This window comes from Phocoena sinus, chromosome 2 (assembly GCF_008692025.1).
Source record: "Phocoena sinus isolate mPhoSin1 chromosome 2, mPhoSin1.pri, whole genome shotgun sequence".
NCBI lineage: Eukaryota > Metazoa > Chordata > Mammalia > Artiodactyla > Phocoenidae > Phocoena > Phocoena sinus.
Genome location: NC_045764.1, coordinates 91,961,558 through 91,979,750, shown reverse-complemented (window position 1 = coordinate 91,979,750; position 18,193 = coordinate 91,961,558). Strand labels below are relative to the sequence as shown.

General features: G+C 40.5%; 1 protein-coding gene across 7 annotated transcripts in view; it reads left to right on the top strand.

The window, feature by feature from the left end:
* GANC (glucosidase alpha, neutral C) overlaps window positions 1-18,193 on the top strand; it is a 79,647-nt gene that overhangs the window by 46,465 nt on the left and 14,989 nt on the right. For all 7 annotated transcript variants that reach the window (XR_004347978.1, XR_004347977.1, XM_032619083.1 and 4 more), the window contains 8 exons: window positions 673-752; window positions 2,976-3,119; window positions 4,223-4,319; window positions 7,490-7,591; window positions 8,924-9,167; window positions 11,408-11,472; window positions 12,947-13,023; window positions 16,299-16,373. Coding sequence is in view for 5 of the 7 variants with exons in the window: in XM_032619083.1 (XP_032474974.1) it covers window positions 673-752; window positions 2,976-3,119; window positions 4,223-4,319; window positions 7,490-7,591; window positions 8,924-9,167; window positions 11,408-11,472; window positions 12,947-13,023; window positions 16,299-16,373 (884 nt within the window). In the remaining 2 variants the exon portion in view is untranslated. The remainder of the gene's footprint in view (window positions 1-672; window positions 753-2,975; window positions 3,120-4,222; window positions 4,320-7,489; window positions 7,592-8,923; window positions 9,168-11,407; window positions 11,473-12,946; window positions 13,024-16,298; window positions 16,374-18,193) is intronic.

The window sequence follows — 18,193 nt, the reverse complement described above, 5'->3', positions numbered from 1 at the left end:
AAGCAAATAAAAATTAAAAGCCAGGGAGTGAGAAAATGAGAGGAGGAGAAAGAGGAAGAAAGAAGAAGAATCCTGCAATCTCTCTCCCTGTGATTCTTCTTTGCCCTGTTAGCCCATAGTTTTGACTTCCCAGCCTTTCATGAGTGACCTCAGCTGCCCCTGACAACTCTGAAGTCTTCATTTCAGAAATTATTAGTTTAAAGCCTTGGTAAAAACTCCTCAAGGACAAAAGGGAATCACCACTCTGTCATATGATAGCACTCTATCACAAGTCCATGCACTGTAGAGAAACCACACGCATCCCTCTTCTCCCTATACCACTTATAAACATGCCTCTCCTCTCTTTAAGAACAGAGAGGTCACTCCAGGCTATCTGCCATCCTTACTGGGCCTGTCTGAGGCCATCAGTGAGGGACAGGCTCCATCTTGATGCTTGTTCATTGGCATTCCCCTGGCTGCTGAGCTTGAGAGAGCTAGTGATTGTCACTGGAGTCCAGCATTGCCTTCTTCATTCGTTTCTCACCAGACCGTGCCTCTGTATCAGCTATCTTTCACATTTGATGTGAGGTGCCCATTCATTACCCAGCTTTCACATCTGATATTCTTCTTTACAAATATATTACCATGAGAAGCACCATTCCTAACAGGCTATCTACTCCTCTGCCTCTGCAGGTCTCTCCTCTTACCTGGATTTTACCAGTCCCAAAGTCAGAGAGTGGTATTCCAGTCTTTTTGCTTTCTCTGTTTATCAGGTTTGTTTTTATTCTTTTGCTCTTTCCTAGTTACTTGGAAGGATAAAGTAAGGAAAAAAAGTGATTAAATAGAGCTACTCTGCTTCACTGAGTAGCTCTTGATAAATAATACTTGTATGAAAAGACAGAGATGCCAGGGACTTCCCTGGTGGTCCAGTGGTAAAGAATCCGCCTTACAATGCAGGGGATGTGGGTTCAATCCCTGGTCAGGGAACTAAGATCCCATATGCCATGGGGCAACTAAGCCCGCACGCCACAATTACTGAGCTTGGGCGCCTCAACAAGAGAGCCTGTGTGCCGCAAACTACAGAGGCCACGTCCCCTGGAGCCTGCGCGCCACAACTAGAGAAAACCCATACGCCACAACTAGAGAGAAGCCTGTGCCACCAACGCGCCTCAACAAAAGATCCCGCATGCCTCAACAAAGTTTCCATGTGCCGCAACTAAGACCTGACGCAGCCAAAAGTAAATTAAATAAATAATAAAATAAATCTTATAAAAAAGACGGGGATGCTAACCACATTACAGACCTTGGTGGTACCAGGAGTGGTGCCATATGAATTACCAAGTGCACAAAAGCTGTGATTTTGACTTCTATTATGATAGACTCTATGATATATCAAAGTACTTAATAATAGAGACTTATTATATTTTCAAACTGTATAAATTTTTACATAAAATAGTATTGTATAATATTATTAAAGATGATGATAATGATATATGAGAAAGTATCTTGCAAAGTATAACGTGATATTAAAAGTAAGGTACCATAATAATTCTTAAAATCTTATAAGAATCACAGAGAGAACTGGAGAGGCCACATCTAGAGAACCGTTTTCAATCAGCGGTGGTGATGAGAATAATGATGTCTGATATAAACTGAGTATGTGCTGTGTGCCAAGCACTATGCTACTCACTTTGTGTGCATTATACCATTTCATCTTCACGATAACTCTTTGAAGTTGGAATTGTAATTAACTCTAATCCCACAGGTGAGGAAATCAAGGCATGGACAAGTGTAAAAACCTGCTAAGTTCACCCATCTAGTAAGTGGTGGACCTAAGATTTGAACTCAGGTCTGTCTGTCTCCCAAGCCCAGCTCTTACCCACTAAACTCTAGTTTCTGAGCATCCTGTATTAGGATATAGAAAATAACTTAGAGCAGGGGTAAAGAACACGTGGGCCAATCTGGCCTTGCTCATTTGTTTCCCTATTGTCTAGGGTGCTTGCACATAACTATAGCTGGGTTGGGTTATTGAAAAAGAGGACTTATGGCCTGAAAAGTTGAAAATATTTACTGTCTGGTCCTTCCAGAAAAAGTTTGCCAACCCCTGTCTTAGAGGGTGCTAAAAAGAACAGTCAAAGTGGTTAAATATTTGGAATCCATATAGCCGTGTTCATAGAAGTATACATGATTAGAAATAATTCAAAGTAAAGAGTCAAAAGAAAACATATAAGCCTCCTCCAGTCATTTGAAAGGCTACCATGTCGGGGAGGCAGCAGATGTATTCTGTGGTATCCCAGAAGGTAAGCTAGGCCCTGTGAGAGGAGCAAGGAGCAAAGGAGCAAGACTTTCAGAAGATAATGGAATGAGCTGCCTGAGGGACTCCCAGTCATTGTAGCTATTGAGTCAAATGCTGAGAGACCAGGGATTCTATAAAGGGATTGCAGCACCATGTTAACTACATGACTCAACAGCCCCTTCCCACTCTAAAGCTAACAATTCTATGTAGAACACACACTATAGATCCTGCTAAGAAACGGGTATCCTAGCTGAACCCTTCATAGTGTTCGAGGGAAGGGGGAATCTTTTCATGGACAGCTATAATTGCCCATAGTTAAGAGTTGTAGCAGAGGATGGATGATGTAGAGCCTAATTGTGAACATTCACAACCTTTCTATAGTGGTTCTCCAGGGGGTCTCAGAGCAGACCTGTGGGCCACATGGGAGTACAGCACAGCACTCTTTCATTCATAAGTACTCAACAAGTACTTATTGAGAACCCTCTACCATTTAGGTTGTTCTAGGTGTTTGGGATTTATCAATGAACAAAACAGACAAAATTCCCTGCCCTGTGGAACTTTTAACCTAGCAGGGGACAGAGCATAGATAATAAACATAACAAATAATAAATTAAATGGAGTAAGAAAGAGGAATAGGGACGGCTATCATATTAACCTTGTCACTGTAAGAGTTTTATCATGACCAAGATTGACTTCCTAGGGATCTACTGACATCCTCTACATATGGAACGACATGAATGAGCCCTCTGTCTTTAGAGGGCCAGAACTAACCATGCAGAAGAATGCCATTCATCATGGCAACTGGGAGCACCGAGAACTTCACAACATCTATGGCTTTTATCAGGTAAAACATCTAAAAAGCAGCCACCTGGATCCATGTGCCCTGACTTTTGGGCTGAAAGTCATTTGCTTTAACAACCATGCTATACAGTTCATTTCTTTGTGTGTCTTTTCTGACAACTGTTGATACAATGGGTCTTATCAGGTTGTAGCCAGTATAAGACTCATTATTTCTCCCTTTGCATCTTTTCCATCTATAATGAACTTGATTAATTTATAGATATTGGTTGATTAATGATAACATAGAAACATCTTCCTTGACAGGAGCCATTAGTAAATGGCATTAGATAATACCTCAAACCTTTTATTGAAGTAGGCTGTGTATAAATATGTAAACAAAGGCAATTAAAACAGATTTTTTTAAACTTCACAAACATCTAAATACAGCAAGTCTTATATTCATACCAGGGGAGTAAGATTTAGAACACAGATGCACAATTTCAATATGTATACTTCTAAAAGTAGAAAGCCTTCCTTAAGTACTTAGTCTTCTCAATAGAAGGTGGTAGAATTGTTTTCCATTTGCCAGTCACATCCAAAAAACTTGGCAGTCACTTGCCCTAATTTATATCCTTGGTTCTTTGTTATCTTCAAAATGTAATGGTGTTCCTGTGGGCCTCCCACAAATTGCTGTTTTCCAGCGGGAGCTGCTGGCTACATATAGCACGATTTTCAGATGCTATCTGTGTACTTCTCTACACAGCCTCTTGCTATAACTGTAAACTATCAATACTTTATAGCTGGAGAATTTTCTTATGTAGGCCAGGGCCAGTCACTTAACCTCTCTGAATCAGTCTCAGAGGGTTTTGTGTAGGTTACTAGAGAAAATCTTATAAAAATGCCTCACAATAGTAAGCACCAAGTAAATACTATTATTTACTATTATTTCATTGCTATTTTAATGAGATAAATTGTTTCACTCTTTTAATAGGGGAATTTAGAGTAGTTTCATTACATCATGAAAATTATTGGGCAGATTTTTAATATTTTCCATTTCACATTCCCACCTACTATTTACTTTTTGCATGTGAAATAGCTTATTGGGGATGTCTGCACAGTGACCTAATCCAGTCATCTCTTTGAAATTTTTCTCCTTTGACTTTATAGCAAATGGCCACTGCAGAAGGACTGATCCAGCGATCTAAAGGGAAGGAGAGACCCTTTGTTCTTACACGTTCTTTCTTTGCTGGATCACAAAAATATGGTAAGGACTGGTTCATATGATCAGACTTAAAAACACAAGCTAGCAATCTGTCTCTTTTGACCATATATGGTATATGGTGCTACTGTGTTGATGCCTTCCTTTTCAGTAGGTCAGGTCTTAGATTGTAGAGAGCAATGTGCTCTGAAGTGTGCATTTTGTCCTTTGAGACTGAGTAAACCAATTTTAATAAAGTTTAGTTACTTTTTTCCCACTGAAGAACTGGACACTTAGTTGTTGGGAGAATGACTTCAGAGTATCTGTTTGCTGGGATGGTCATCTTTTTTTTTAACATCTTTATTGGAGTATAATTGCTTTACATTGTTGTGTTAGTTGCTGCTGTATAACAAAGTGAATCAGCTATACATATACATACATCCCCATATCTCCTCCCTCTTGCGTCTCCCTCCCACCCTCCTTATCCCACCCCCTAGGTGGTCACAAAGCACCGAGCTGATCTCCCTGTGCTATGCGGCTGCTTCCCACTAGCTATTTTACATTTGGTAGTGTATATATGTGAATGCCACTCTCTCACTTCGTCCTAGCTTACCCTTCCCCCTCCCCGTGTCCTCAAGTCCATTCTCTACATCTGCATTTTTATTCCTGTCCTGCCCCTAGGTTCTTTAGACCTTTTTTTTTAGATTCCATATATATGTGTTAGCATACGATATTTGTTTTTCTTTCTGACTTACTTCACTCTGTGTGACAGACTCTAGGTCCTGGGATGGTCATCTCTGATCCTGTCTCTTTTATTTATCAAGACCAGAGAAAATATACTTTAACACATTCCTTCAACCACCTGTTCCACTCAGCAATGCGGTTTAAAATAGACCCAGCTTTTGCTTGTGGTCAGCGTCATCTATAACTGGATCCGGTTTACTAGCTAATGTAGATCTAGTTCAACTTAACCACCCTGTGGCAGGAAGGCTATTTTAAGTCCCCTGGCCTTGCATAAATAACCTGAAGCTTAGGTCCTAGTTTGAGGAATCCAGCCTTTATTATACCACAGACAATATTAGGCCTCCTACTCCACCCCCGAAAACCAGCCCCAATGGCACTCTGAAAGATGCCAAAATATAATCATCAGGCAAAGATTCAAGTACAGAGATACTCAGCATTAGTCCTTAAAATAAAAAATAAAGAAAATCCAAATATCCAACAATACAGGAATAGTTATTAAATTATGGTATATCCGTATGATAGACTATCATAAGGCTATTTAATATAGTAGCATTAATTGCATGAGAAAATTTTTGTGACATCATGATAAAAGAAAAAAAAAGCAGAAAGCCTAAATGTTTATATATTATCCTGATTTTGTTAAAAAAATAAATATATGTAGGTAGTAATCTAAGTAATTATAATACTGTGGTGATTATGAGTGATTTTAATTTTCTTCTTTTTACTTATCTCTATTTTCCAAATTCTCTACAAGTATCCCTTTTAATCACTATAACAAGTAAAGTCTTTGAATGAAAACACTTATAAGCAGCAGTTTAAAAAAGATAACAGGGGTGGGGGAGGGATGGACTGGGAGTTTGGGGTTAGCAGATGCAAACTATTACATAGAGAATGGATAAACAATGGGTCCTGCTGTGTAGCACAGGGAACTATATTCAATGTCCTGAGAGAAACCACAATGGAAAAGAATTTTAAAAACTATATATATATGTATAACTGGATCACTTTGCTGTGCAGTAGAAATTAGCACAACATTGTAAATCAACTATACTCCAATTTAAAAAGAAGATAACAGAAGATACGCATACTAAGTAATCTTTGATCTCTTAAATATTGACTCACTGCCTAGTCTTCAGTACTCTGTGTGAAGCTATCGATTTGCCCCAAAGCATAGCAAGTGAGGCATTACAGAGAACACTGCTGTGTCAAGTTCTATGCTGAGACCAATAGCCAGAGAGAGCTTTCAGCAGAACAACCACGAGACCTGAAAACATCTGAACGTTTACATGAACTTCGTTTCTTGATAAGAATGTTGTCATGTGGGTTTCAACATCATTATGCAGATATGTACATATCTCATCTGAAGTCAAGGAGAAATTATGAGAATACTACTTTAAAAGTCCCTCGAAAATATTTTTCTTTGCTCCCCATAGGACAGCCTAAAATTTCTACAGAATATTAAAGCAAAAATAGCTACCAAAAGTATTTTGGTAAAAGATTGACAAAAATGTTTCCAGAGTAATCTAGACTTAGTAACGTAAGAGTTTTTTTTCCTTTTATGATCCTCTTTAGTGTTATATACCTTTACAAGCTCTTATCAACTATTCAGTGTGCAAGAGCACTGACTTTAGAGTCAGACTGCCTGAGCTCAAATCCTACCATATCCATTGTTTGCCATATTTCCCTCACTGTAAAATAAAGTTAAACAATGTTTACCTGATAGAGTTGTTGTAATGATTAAGTGGGATAATACAGGCAAAGCAACGTAACACCTGGCTCAGTGAGGGCTCTGTAAATGTTAACTACTGTTATTGCTGCTATTATGTCTCCCTTGTACCGTCTTAAGTCCTCTTATAGAGGATTTTGTGGAGTTAGGGGCGGTGTGTGGCAGATAGGCATATAGATTAATGGAACAGGATAGAGAATCCAGAAAGGGTCCCACACATATATGATCAAATAATTAGCAACAAAGTTGCTAAGGCAATTCAATGGAGAAAGGAGTTTTTTCAATAAATCGTGCTGGCACATGGTGTATCCATGTGGGGGAGGGGGAAGAACCTTGACTCTTACACCATAGACACAAAGTAACTCAAAATGGAATATAGACCTAAATTATAAAGGCTATGACAAACAAAAAGCTTCTAGAAGAAAACATAGAAAATCTTTGTGACTTTAGGACTTTCTTAGCTAGAACACAAAAACATGAACCATAAAATAAAAAAAGATAAATTGGACTTCATCGAAATTAAAAACTTATGCCCTTTCAAAGATATTGTTAAGAAAATGAAAGTCAAGCCACAGACTGAGAGAAGATATTTGCAATATACATATATATCTGTCAAAGGACTTGTATCCAGAATATATAAAAAGAAAGAAATGTTCTCCTTTATGTTGGTTTGCCTATTACAAATAAGGAATCTAAATATGAAATTGAGTACCTGGGCTGATTTGTGATTTTTTTTCTTTTAATACCTTCTTACTGATGACCAAAGGTGCTGTGTGGACAGGTGACAACACAGCAGAGTGGAGTTACCTGAAAATTTCTATCCCTATGTTACTCACCCTCAGCGTGACTGGGATCTCTTTTTGTGGAGGTAAGTGATATCCTCAAGCTTGACGTGAGAGAAAATCAAAGGGAGGGTGTTTTCTTTTTATTATTATTATTAATTTTTATTGGAGTGTGGTTGCTTTACAATGCTGTTAGCCTCCACTGCAGAACAAGATCAATCAGCCATATAAAGGGAGGGTATTTTCATCAAAGCTGGTCACAAATCTCTTCTTGTGAGCTGTTTTCAACAGGGATACTCTATGGCCATACCACCCTGAACGTGACCGATCTCCTCTGATTTCAGAAGCTAAGCAGGGTCGGGCCTGGTTAGTACTTGGATAGGAAACAGGGGTAAACATGGGAAAGAGAAAATGAGGAGAGTGAAGGAGAGCAGACTAGAGAGGAGAGTGAAGGGGATGCTTCAGAGCTGTGTGTGTACTGTCTGAACTGAGGACTTGAAGAAAATCATCAGAAAGTGAGCCAGAGTGTTTCTTTCCCTCATTCTCTTATTGCTCCCTCCTTACACACTCTTGATAACTGAGTTTCTCTTCTTAAAACATGCCTTTTCTACCTGAAAGTGAGAAAAATGGAGAGAACTACAAAGAATTTAGCAAATCAGAAATCAGCCTTACAGAACTCCTGTGACACGTTTTAACTGTTAAATACTCTCTCTCTCTCTCTCTCTCTCTCTCTCTCGGAAAAGATAAATTTAATTAAAATAAGATTCTCTGATGGGCTGCCTGTCCCTAATCCTAACAATTCCCTGCAGGTGAGAGATCCCAGTATGGAAGGTGTTCAGCATGGCTACAGATCCAGCTGCTCCTTGTTTTCAGTGGGCCTGGGAGCACCTTAATATCACTTTTTGATAGATGTGGTTTTTTATGGCATTGGTCCACATTCAATACAAGGAATATGTATCCTGCTTAAGGGATAAGCACGAATTTCTCCCTAAACCTCTAATTCTGATTATATCTTTCCCTTTAGTTCTTTCTGTAATTTTTATCTTGCTTCAGCTGTTGATTTCAAACAAAATCAATTGCCAAACCACCACCCCACCCCTAAACACAGACTTATTGAATCAGGCAGACATTTTGCAATTTCTGGGTTACCTGGGCTCAGGACATACAGAAATGTTGATCTTGCAGTAAAGCCTTTTGACAGGAAAAAAATATATTCAAAGAGCCTACTGTCAGATCCCCAAACAGCCTTGAGTTTTTTAGTATGTGCTCCCTAATTTGAGGCCACAGTTTTATGCTGTCATTTTGAGTGCGCATACAGCGCCTTTGCCCTGTCCGTCTTCAAGGACTTATCTTACCTGTGTACATCGTCTGTTAGACACTTGGGTGTCTGACTCAACCTTTCTTAATTGACTAATCAGCGGATGTAGGCGGCTTCATCGGGAATCCAGAGGCAGAGCTGCTAGTGCGGTGGTACCAGGCTGGAGCCTACCAGCCCTTCTTCCGTGGCCATGCCACCAAGAACACCAAGCGACGGGAACCCTGGCTCTTTGGGGAGGAGCACACCCGGCTCATCCAAGAAGCCATCAGAGAGCGCTACACCCTCCTGCCCTACTGGTATTCTCTGTTCTACTCTGCACACGTGGCTTCCCAACCCGTCATGAGGTAAACAGGCTTCACCAGTCACACCAGCAACCAATCTCTACCAGAAGATCCCCTCAGCCACTGGCAATGGAGTGATTACAGTGATTGCAAAAGAAAAGCCAGGTGTTTAACCAAGTGCCAATCGGCTTATTGAGCACCAACTGTGAGCAGGGTCAGGCAGTGGAGGTCACAGAAGATAAAAACTAGATCTCCTGCTACTTGGTGGTTCAAGTGTTAATATCTGGTAGGAGATAGAAATAGGAGAAAGAAAAAAAAGGAAGTGACTTTGTAACTGAATTCATCCAATATTTAACCCATGTAGTTCCCCTACAAAACTTGCCACCGCAAAATGTGTCTCTTTGGCTTGAGGATTCTTGGGGGCTGATTGTTTTTAAGAAACAAAAGGCTCAGGAAGTCTTTCTTTTTAACCTCCTCCTTAACTGCCTAAAAGAACTTAGTTAAAGGACCTGGTCCAGGAAGTGCATTATCATCAGAGATATCTACAAGGAATATGAGCTAAGCATGGTAGGGGGAACGTGGGGACCGAAGTCCTCTCTGTGTCCCATTGTCTCTGCATGGCCCAGCAAACATTTGTTTACCAAACATTTGTTTTTCCATCTCCGAGTGAATATCCTTCCTCCCCTTTGAAGTCCCAAACCCACTCCCTTCTTTTCTCAGGTGTTATATAAGCCTCAATTGCCGATCTTGTCCTTAGGCATCATATTTTTATGGAACCCCCTCATATGTACATAATTAAATTTGATTTTCTCCTGTTAAATACTCTCATGTCAATTTAATTCTTAGACCAGCCAGAAGAACCTAGACGGGTAGAGGAAAGTTGTTTTTTCGTTCCAGCACCCACAGGCATCCTCTCATGAAGAAAAACTTATTCTGCCAGGCTTAGCTCTATCTTACCCTTAGGGCTTTTCCTAGTGTATGAGTTATATTCTGATTCTATTTTGAAGACAGGATGTGAATACCAACTTTCTGGGTTAGAGAACAGTACACATGGAGACAAACATAGTAAATACATCAAGACCTCTAGATTAGCAGTTCCTCAGTCTGGCTCAGATCAGAATCATCCGAGGAGCTTTTGAGAAATACAGATTCCAAGGCCATACCACCAAACCTACTAGGAATCCCTTGGTTAAGTTCCAGGGATACCTATTTGTTAGAAGTTTCCCTGGTGATTTTAGACATCAACCAGGTTTAGAGACCGCTGCTTTGTTATATTTAGTAGAAAAGGAATAGATTATTACAAAGGCTAGTGAATAAACTAAAAATAAGTTTCTCTTGTTAAAAAATATCTTTTCCTCATGAAATTGAAAATAATATTAGAGCCATTAGGTTAATATCCAGATACATAGATATTGAAAGTTTTATGATTTTTATAAGCCCATGTGCCTCCTAATTAGTTGTGTACAATAACAATAAAACAAAACTCAAAACCCACACAAGTTTCTGAAACCTCCAAAAATGTTGCCAGCTTGAGAACAAGAAAAAACAATTATTTTTATTTAAATAGGCAATGATTAACGATTCATGAAAAGCAGTGACAGAATGAAAAAATGGCACAGATTTTACAACACTATAAAATTCGGTTTTACAAACATTTAAGTTGTTTTACACCAAACGTGTTAGGCATTTGGACTTGGACAAAGCTCCGATTCTGTCGGAGTAGTATTTAGTGCTCAACAATAAGAAGGGGAAATTTCAGGTACCAGAATTCTCAAGCTTTCATTGAACCATTTAAGCTAATACATAGCTCTTTCACATAAGAAAAATATATAGTAATCATAACAAGTGCTCATAAAATCTTTTTTTATAAATGTATTTATTTAATTTATTATTTTTGTCTGTGTTGGGTCTTCGTTGTTGCATGTGGGCTTTTGCTAGTTGCAGCGAGTGGGGGCTACTCTTCGTTGCAGTGCCCGGGCTTCTCATTACGGTGGCTTCTCTTGTTGCGAAGCGTGGGCTCTAGGCACGCAGGCTTCGGTAGTTGTGGCACACGGGTTTAGTTGCTCCATGGCATGTGGGATCTTCCCGGACCAGGGCTCGAACCTGTGTCCCTTGCATTGGCAGACGGATTCTTAACCACTGCACCACCAGGGAAGCCCTCATAAAATCATGAATCATACAAAAAGAGTCTTGGCTTTTCCCAATTTCCTTTGAATAGTTATAAAACTGAAAATCTAAGTGACTGAATTATAATAAAAATCTAATGATATTGAAGTAAGAAATTTCTTTTTTCCTTTCCCCAGGCCTCTGTGGGTAGAGTTCCCTGATGAATTAGAGACTTTCAGTGTGGAAGATGAATACATGCTGGGTGAGCATTTCTTGATTAATTATAGTTATGATAAATACTTTAATTATGTTTTCCTTACTGTATTTTCTAGTGTAAGAATGCTTAAAAATCCCTAATCTCAAGAAAGCCAAAAACAAAAATAAAAGAAATTCCATCACCAAGATCTTTAGTGTATTAGTGGGATCACAGCTCTATTCTCTTGTCATGCAGTGCTTCGCATAACATGTTAACTTCACATAAACCCATTTTATTTGTGGATGTAAGTTGGGATTCTTGTCTGGGTCCACTCCTAAGCCTTATGATACCACCACAGGGAAGGGAAGTAGAAAAAAGTAAACCAGATAGTAAAGACTCAGAAGAGCTTATTTCGTATGCAAGATAGGGTTGTTTGTTTGTTTTTTTTGTTTGTTTTGTTTTTTGGGTTTTTTTGGTTTTGATTTTGGTTTTGGTTTTTTGGGGTTTTTTTGTTTGTTTGTTTGTTTTGGTTGGCCTCTTCTTTAACAAGGGTTAACCAGATTTGGAACATGGAAGTTTATCATTTGTGGAATGGGGTCAAGAAGCCAGGCTCAACACAGAATTGCCCAAAAGGTGAATTCCATTTCTAAAGAGCAGAAACCCCAAAATGTAAACAACCTATCTCTTTTGGTCTCCACTCATTCTTAGGTCTCAAATTTCAAAGCTACTTCCCCTGGAGAAAATTTCCCTGACCAAAATTGCTTCCTAATACCTAATTCCACCTGCATTAGTCAAAGTCAGTCCCTCTTATTATGTAACTTTCATTCCATTTTGTACTTTCATCTTTTTGGTATTTGTCTTAACTCTAATTAATTTGTAATTACTTGTTTAATATCTGTCTTTACTGACTGTAAACTTCATGAGGGTGGGGACCATGTCTGTCTTATTTGTCACTCTGTCCCCAGAGCCTTAGCACAGTGCCTGGGACTCAGGAGGAACTCAATGAATATTTGTTGAATTAAAGAGCAAATTCATAAATGGATGAATTTTACATATGGTGGTGCCAAGATCAAAATGAAATTAATAATCCAGATTGCCTTTAAGAGAATTACAGGCTTCCAGTGATACCTGCCCAAGGAAGAGGACCTGAGTATCTATGTGGACCACACTTCTGGGTCACAGTTGTAGACTCACCACATTCAAAGTCATGTATAGCAAACAATGAAGCACTTAGAGAAGTGCAATGGTGCTTTCAGATGACAGTTATGCACAAAATGAGGCTGTGCCAGACTTGTCAGGGTCCCTGCCTGTAATCCTACTATACCATAGGAGGATTAATGACAGGTAATAATACAGTTACCTCTGAGCACCTGTCCTCTTTCTAACTAACAGTGCATCTCCCTGATGAATCATTGGTTCAACTCACCAAGATCTCTACCTTCAAGAAGTTCAGTTGAGTGGTCTTTGAAACCACAAAGAGAAGGGATGTTTTCAGACCTCTTATCATGATATTCAACTTTATTTCTTCTCCACTTTTCAGGAAGCGCTTTATTGGTTCACCCAGTCACAGAACCAAAAGCTACTGTGGTTGATGTGTTTCTGCCAGGATCAAGTGAGGTAAAAGTAAATGACAAACATCCGCATACCTTACATGCCTCACGTCTCTTCCCTTCAAACTTGGTGGCTTAAAATGACAAAAATTTGTGGTCTCACAGTTCTGGAGGCTTGAAGTCTGAAATCATGGTGTCACCAGGTCTGGTTCCTTCTGGAGGCTCTGAGGGAGAATCTGTTCCATACCGCTCTCCTAGCTTCTGGTGGCTGCCTGCACTCCTTGGCATTCCTTGGCTTGTAGCTGCATCACTTCAGTCCATGCCTCCATCTTCACAGTGTGTGTCTGTGTCTCCCCTACCATTGTCTCTTATAAGACACTTGTGGTGTTATTTAGTGACCATCTGAATAATTCCAGATTACCTCCTTATCTCAAGATCCTTAATTTAGTCAAATCTCTTACCATAGAAAGTAATATTCACTCCGTCCAGGGATTAGGAAGCAAGTATATCTTTTTGAAGAGCCACCATTCAGCCCACTACACTTGTCATTACTGATATGACAATAACCAGGCTTTTCTACAGAGTGCTCACGAATGATGCTCTTTCTGCTTGGTTTCTCTAGTAATTTGTAGTTCTGAAGGTGGGGCTCTTTACAAAGGTTCCCCTGCCAAGCAGAAACCTGAGAAAAAAGTTAAATGCAACAACAGCTAAATAACTTGTCCTGCCAAGCATTTCTGCTGAGAGTTTCTCAAGTCGATTCTGACAAAGCGTAAGTTCCCATTGAGAAGAACTAGCTCCCTTTCTGACTTAACCACAGATTTCTATAATGACCTATTAACATTTCAATCACATTGTTGTGACTATGTAACCTATTCCTTCAACACTATTTCCCAGACTGTTCTGTGATTGTTTCTCTTGCTACATCTTCCCAAAGCCTGGGTAGGAAAGCCAAGCCGTTTCTTGCCAGAACTTTACCTTGCTGGTTAGCTAGTATTGCATCACACTGTGCAGGGAGCTATCTAAAGGCCTTGCTGTCACCTTCCCCGTGTTTCTGGGTGGCCCATTCCCTCTCCTGCAAATCTGTTTATCAGGGGGGGCTTCTCTGACACCCTGTTTAAGATTATAAACCGGGGCTTCCCTGGTGGCGCGGGGGTTAAGAATCCACCTGCCAATGCAGGGGACACAGGTTCGAGCCCTGGTCCGGGAAGATCCCACATGCCGCAGAGCAACTAAGCCCATGTGCCACAACTACTGAGCCTGCACTCTAGAGCCCGCGAGCCACAACTACTGAGCCCGCGTGCCACAATTACTGAAGGCCACGCTCCTAGAGCCCATGCTCCGCAACAAGAGAAGCCATGCAATGAGAAGCCCACGCACTGCTACAAAGAGTAGCCCCCGCTCTCCGCAACTAGAGAAAGCCCGCATGCAGCAGCAAAAACCCAATGCAGCGAAAAATAAATAAATAAAATTTTAAAAAAGATTATAAACTACTCCCACTGCCCCAGTTCTGTCCAGCCCTCCTTCATCCTTTATATTTCTCCACAGAACATGCCATTTTAAACATTCTATGTATTTACTTTTATGTTTTGTTTATTATTTATCTCTCCCATTAGAATGTTAGCATTTTGAGGGCAGTGATTTTTATCTGTTATGGTCTCTGCTGTATCCCCAGCATCTAGATGGGCACGTGGCCCATAGTAGGCCTTCTGTAAGTACTTGCTGGGTGAGGAGCTTGGTGACTAAGCTCTGGGTCTGATCTACATTATGTTTTGTACCAGTTGTATGCTTCCTAGGCTGGAGATCTTTGAATATGGCACCAGAGCACACACTCTATACCTCTCATTTCAGTTAGTTAGACTGGAAATGGTCGACAGGAAATCCCCAAATATTGTTTGAATCCTTTTTTTTTTTTACCTTTCACTCCCACCAGCTTTTTATCTAAAGCTAGTAGAATTCACCAAAGAAAGACATTACGAGAAAAGAAAGCTAAGACAAAATCCCTTGTAAACACAGACGCAGAAATCCTTGACAAAACATTAGCAAATTGAATCCAGCCAAAGATAATACTTCATGACAAGGTGGGGCTGATCCAGTTGAATTAAGAGTTCACTGTAGCTAGCAACTGTCAGGTCACAGCCCTCTCACATTCACAGCAAGACAATGACAGATTCAACAGCCCAGCTTTATAAAGGCTCTGGTGATCCCAGGAGGTGAACTTGCGAAATAGACTCTGTGGCTGCCAGAAATTACATTGAACTAGAAGAGAGAAAAAGGTTTGTTTTCATGCTGCTTCTGATGGTATCTTAAGGATTTATCCCACCAAATTACTTTGCAGGACTTTTTTGGCACTTTAGCAAGTAAACCCCCTTGACAGGCCTCTCAGGTAAGAGTTTGAACCTCATCCCTGAATTGAACTCTGTTAAGAAACAATGACACTATAGTAGTAATCCAAGTTTCCATTTGTTTTTCTCTAAGATCTGTTTCCTCGTCTGACACTTTTTTTTCTCCTGCCTCATTTGTAATCTGTTTGCTTGCAATGTGCTTTTCTGCTTTGTTGTGGTTTTCTCTCTTCCATTGTCTTTTTCACTACTAGATCATTAAGTTTTTTTGTTTTTTAAAAAAATTTTATTTATTTATTTTTGGCTGCATTGGGTCTTTGTTGCTGCACGCAGGCTTTCTTTAGTTGTGGCGAGCGGGGGCTACTCTTCGTTGCGGTGCGCAGGCTTCTCATTGCAGTAGCTTCTCTTGTGGAGCACAGGCTCTAGGCATGTGGGCTTTAGAAGTTGTGGCACGTGGGCTCAGTAGTTGTGGCTCATGGGCTCTAGAGCGCAGGCTCAGTAGTTGTGGCACATGGGCTTAGTTGCTCCGCAGCATGTGGGATCTTCCTGGACCAGGGCTCAAGCCCGTGTACCCTGCATTGGCAGGCGGATTCTTAACCACTGCGCCACAAGGGAGGTCCTGATCATTAAGTTTTTATAAGCCAACTGGACTGTAAAATCCATGAGGGCAGGTTCTGTGTCTCTCTGTTCACTTGTGTGTACCCAGCGATGCTGGGCGCATGGTAGATTGATCTATAAATAACTTTTGGATGGATGAATGGAAAAATGAATGGCCTTTTAGTCAGCTTAATCTGTCGCAGTACTAGGTTTTTCCTTTGGGATCTTTTTAAAAGCATATGTTCTTCCTAACTTCTACTCAAGGTGTTTTTTTTTTTTTTTTAATTGTATTTATTTTAGCTTTCTGGTTATTTGAAATCCAGATAAATGGATGTTTCACTAAATAATGAAATTGTGAACAGAGTTGCTTATACACTCTTTTTCATTAGGGTCTGTTTCTTTTCAGGTCTGGTATGACTCTAAGACATTTGCTCGTTGGGAAGGAGCATGTACTGTAAAGATCCCAGTAGCCTTGGACACGGTAAGTTATTTTCAGACTGTTATTTTTACCTATTGTGCTGTATTTGTCTACTCGGGCTGCCATGACAGGATACCATAGACTGGGTGACTTCAACAACAGAAATTTCTTTTCTCACAGTTCTAGAGGCTGGAAGTCCCAAATCAAGGTTCCAACCAATTTGGTTCCTGGTGAGGGCTCTCTTCCTGGCATGTAGACAGACACCTTGCTGTGTCCTCACATGGCAGAGGGAGAGAGTAAGCTCTCTTATCTCTTATAACACTAATCATTTGGATCAGGGCTCCACTCCTATGACCTGATTTAGTCTTAATTACCTCTGTAAAGGCCCTGTCTCCAAATACAGTCACATTGGGGGTTGGGGCTTCAACGTGAATTTTGTGGGGACACATTTAGTCCATAACATGTGCCTACATAGAAAGAACCAAGGACATCAGTGTTCTGCACGATAGTGGTTGCCTAGAGCTGAAGGCAGGGAGAGGGTTTTGGGAGCAATGGGGAGTGACCACTAATGGGTATAGTGTTTCTTTTTGGGGTGATTTTAAATTGATTATGGTAATGGTTACATGACTTTGAATATACTAAAAAACATTTAATTGTACACTATAAATGGGTGAATTGTATGACATGAATTATATCAATAAGGCTGTTAAATGTGAGAAAAAAAAGAATATAAAAAACATACTCTGGGGCTTCCCTGGTGGTGCAGTGGTTGAGAGTCCACCTGCCAATGCAGGGGACACGGGTTCATGCCCCAGTCCGGGAAGATCCCACATGCCGCGGAGAGGCTGGGCCCGTGAGCCATGGCCACTGAGCCTGCGCGTCCAGAGCCTGTGCTCCACAACGGGAGAGGCCACAACAGTGAGAGGCCCACGTACTGCAAAAACAAAAACAACAAAAAAACATACTCTGATTTACATTTGTATGTCTAAGAAAAATAATAACACTGACAACAGGGAGTATACATGATGGTCTCCACATACACCATACAGAATATTCTTCTACAACACCAACTCAGAAAACATGAGTTTTTAGTTGGACCTCTAGGCCCAAGGGGAGGCTATGAGTTATGGTTTTAGACTCAGAGTGGCCCATCTAGGCTGCATTTCTGAAGGGAAGTTTGCTCCTGCAGCTGAATCACAATGACTACCACAGGCCCTAAGTAGTGTAAAGATTTATAAAGAGATATTGATGTTATTTTTTAAAATTCTCAGCAGCAATATGAACTCCATTATATAGAAAATGATTTCAGATGCCAACTTTCAGGTCTAGAAGAGACCTCACCATTCATCTACTTGAATCCCTCATGCTTACAGGTGAAGAAAGTGAGGTTCAGAGAAGTTAAATTCCTTGTCCAGGGTTGCAGCTAAATTGTGGCAGAACTGAGACAAGACCCCGGGTCAACTGAACACCTACTCCAGAGCCCATTCATACTAACTTACTGCCGCATTCTTTGAAGGAAAAAAAAAGAATAAGAAGAGATTGGCTGATGAGGGTGGGGAGGTAAATGTACTTTACTTCTTGCTGCTGACTTCATGTCAAGCAGAGGGTGGACATCTTGACTACTTCCATCCTGATTCCCAACTTCATGTATACAGCAGTCCCCCTTATCTGCGGTTTCACTTTCTACAGTTTCATTTACCTTCAATCAACCATGGCCCAAAAATATTAACTGTGGGACTTCCCTGGTGGCGCAGTGGTTAAGAATCCACCTGCCAATGCAGGGGACCATGGATTCAATCCCTAGTCCAGGAAGATCCCACATGCCACAGAGCAACTAAGACCGTGTGCCACAACTACTGAGCCTGCACGCCTAGAGCCCATGC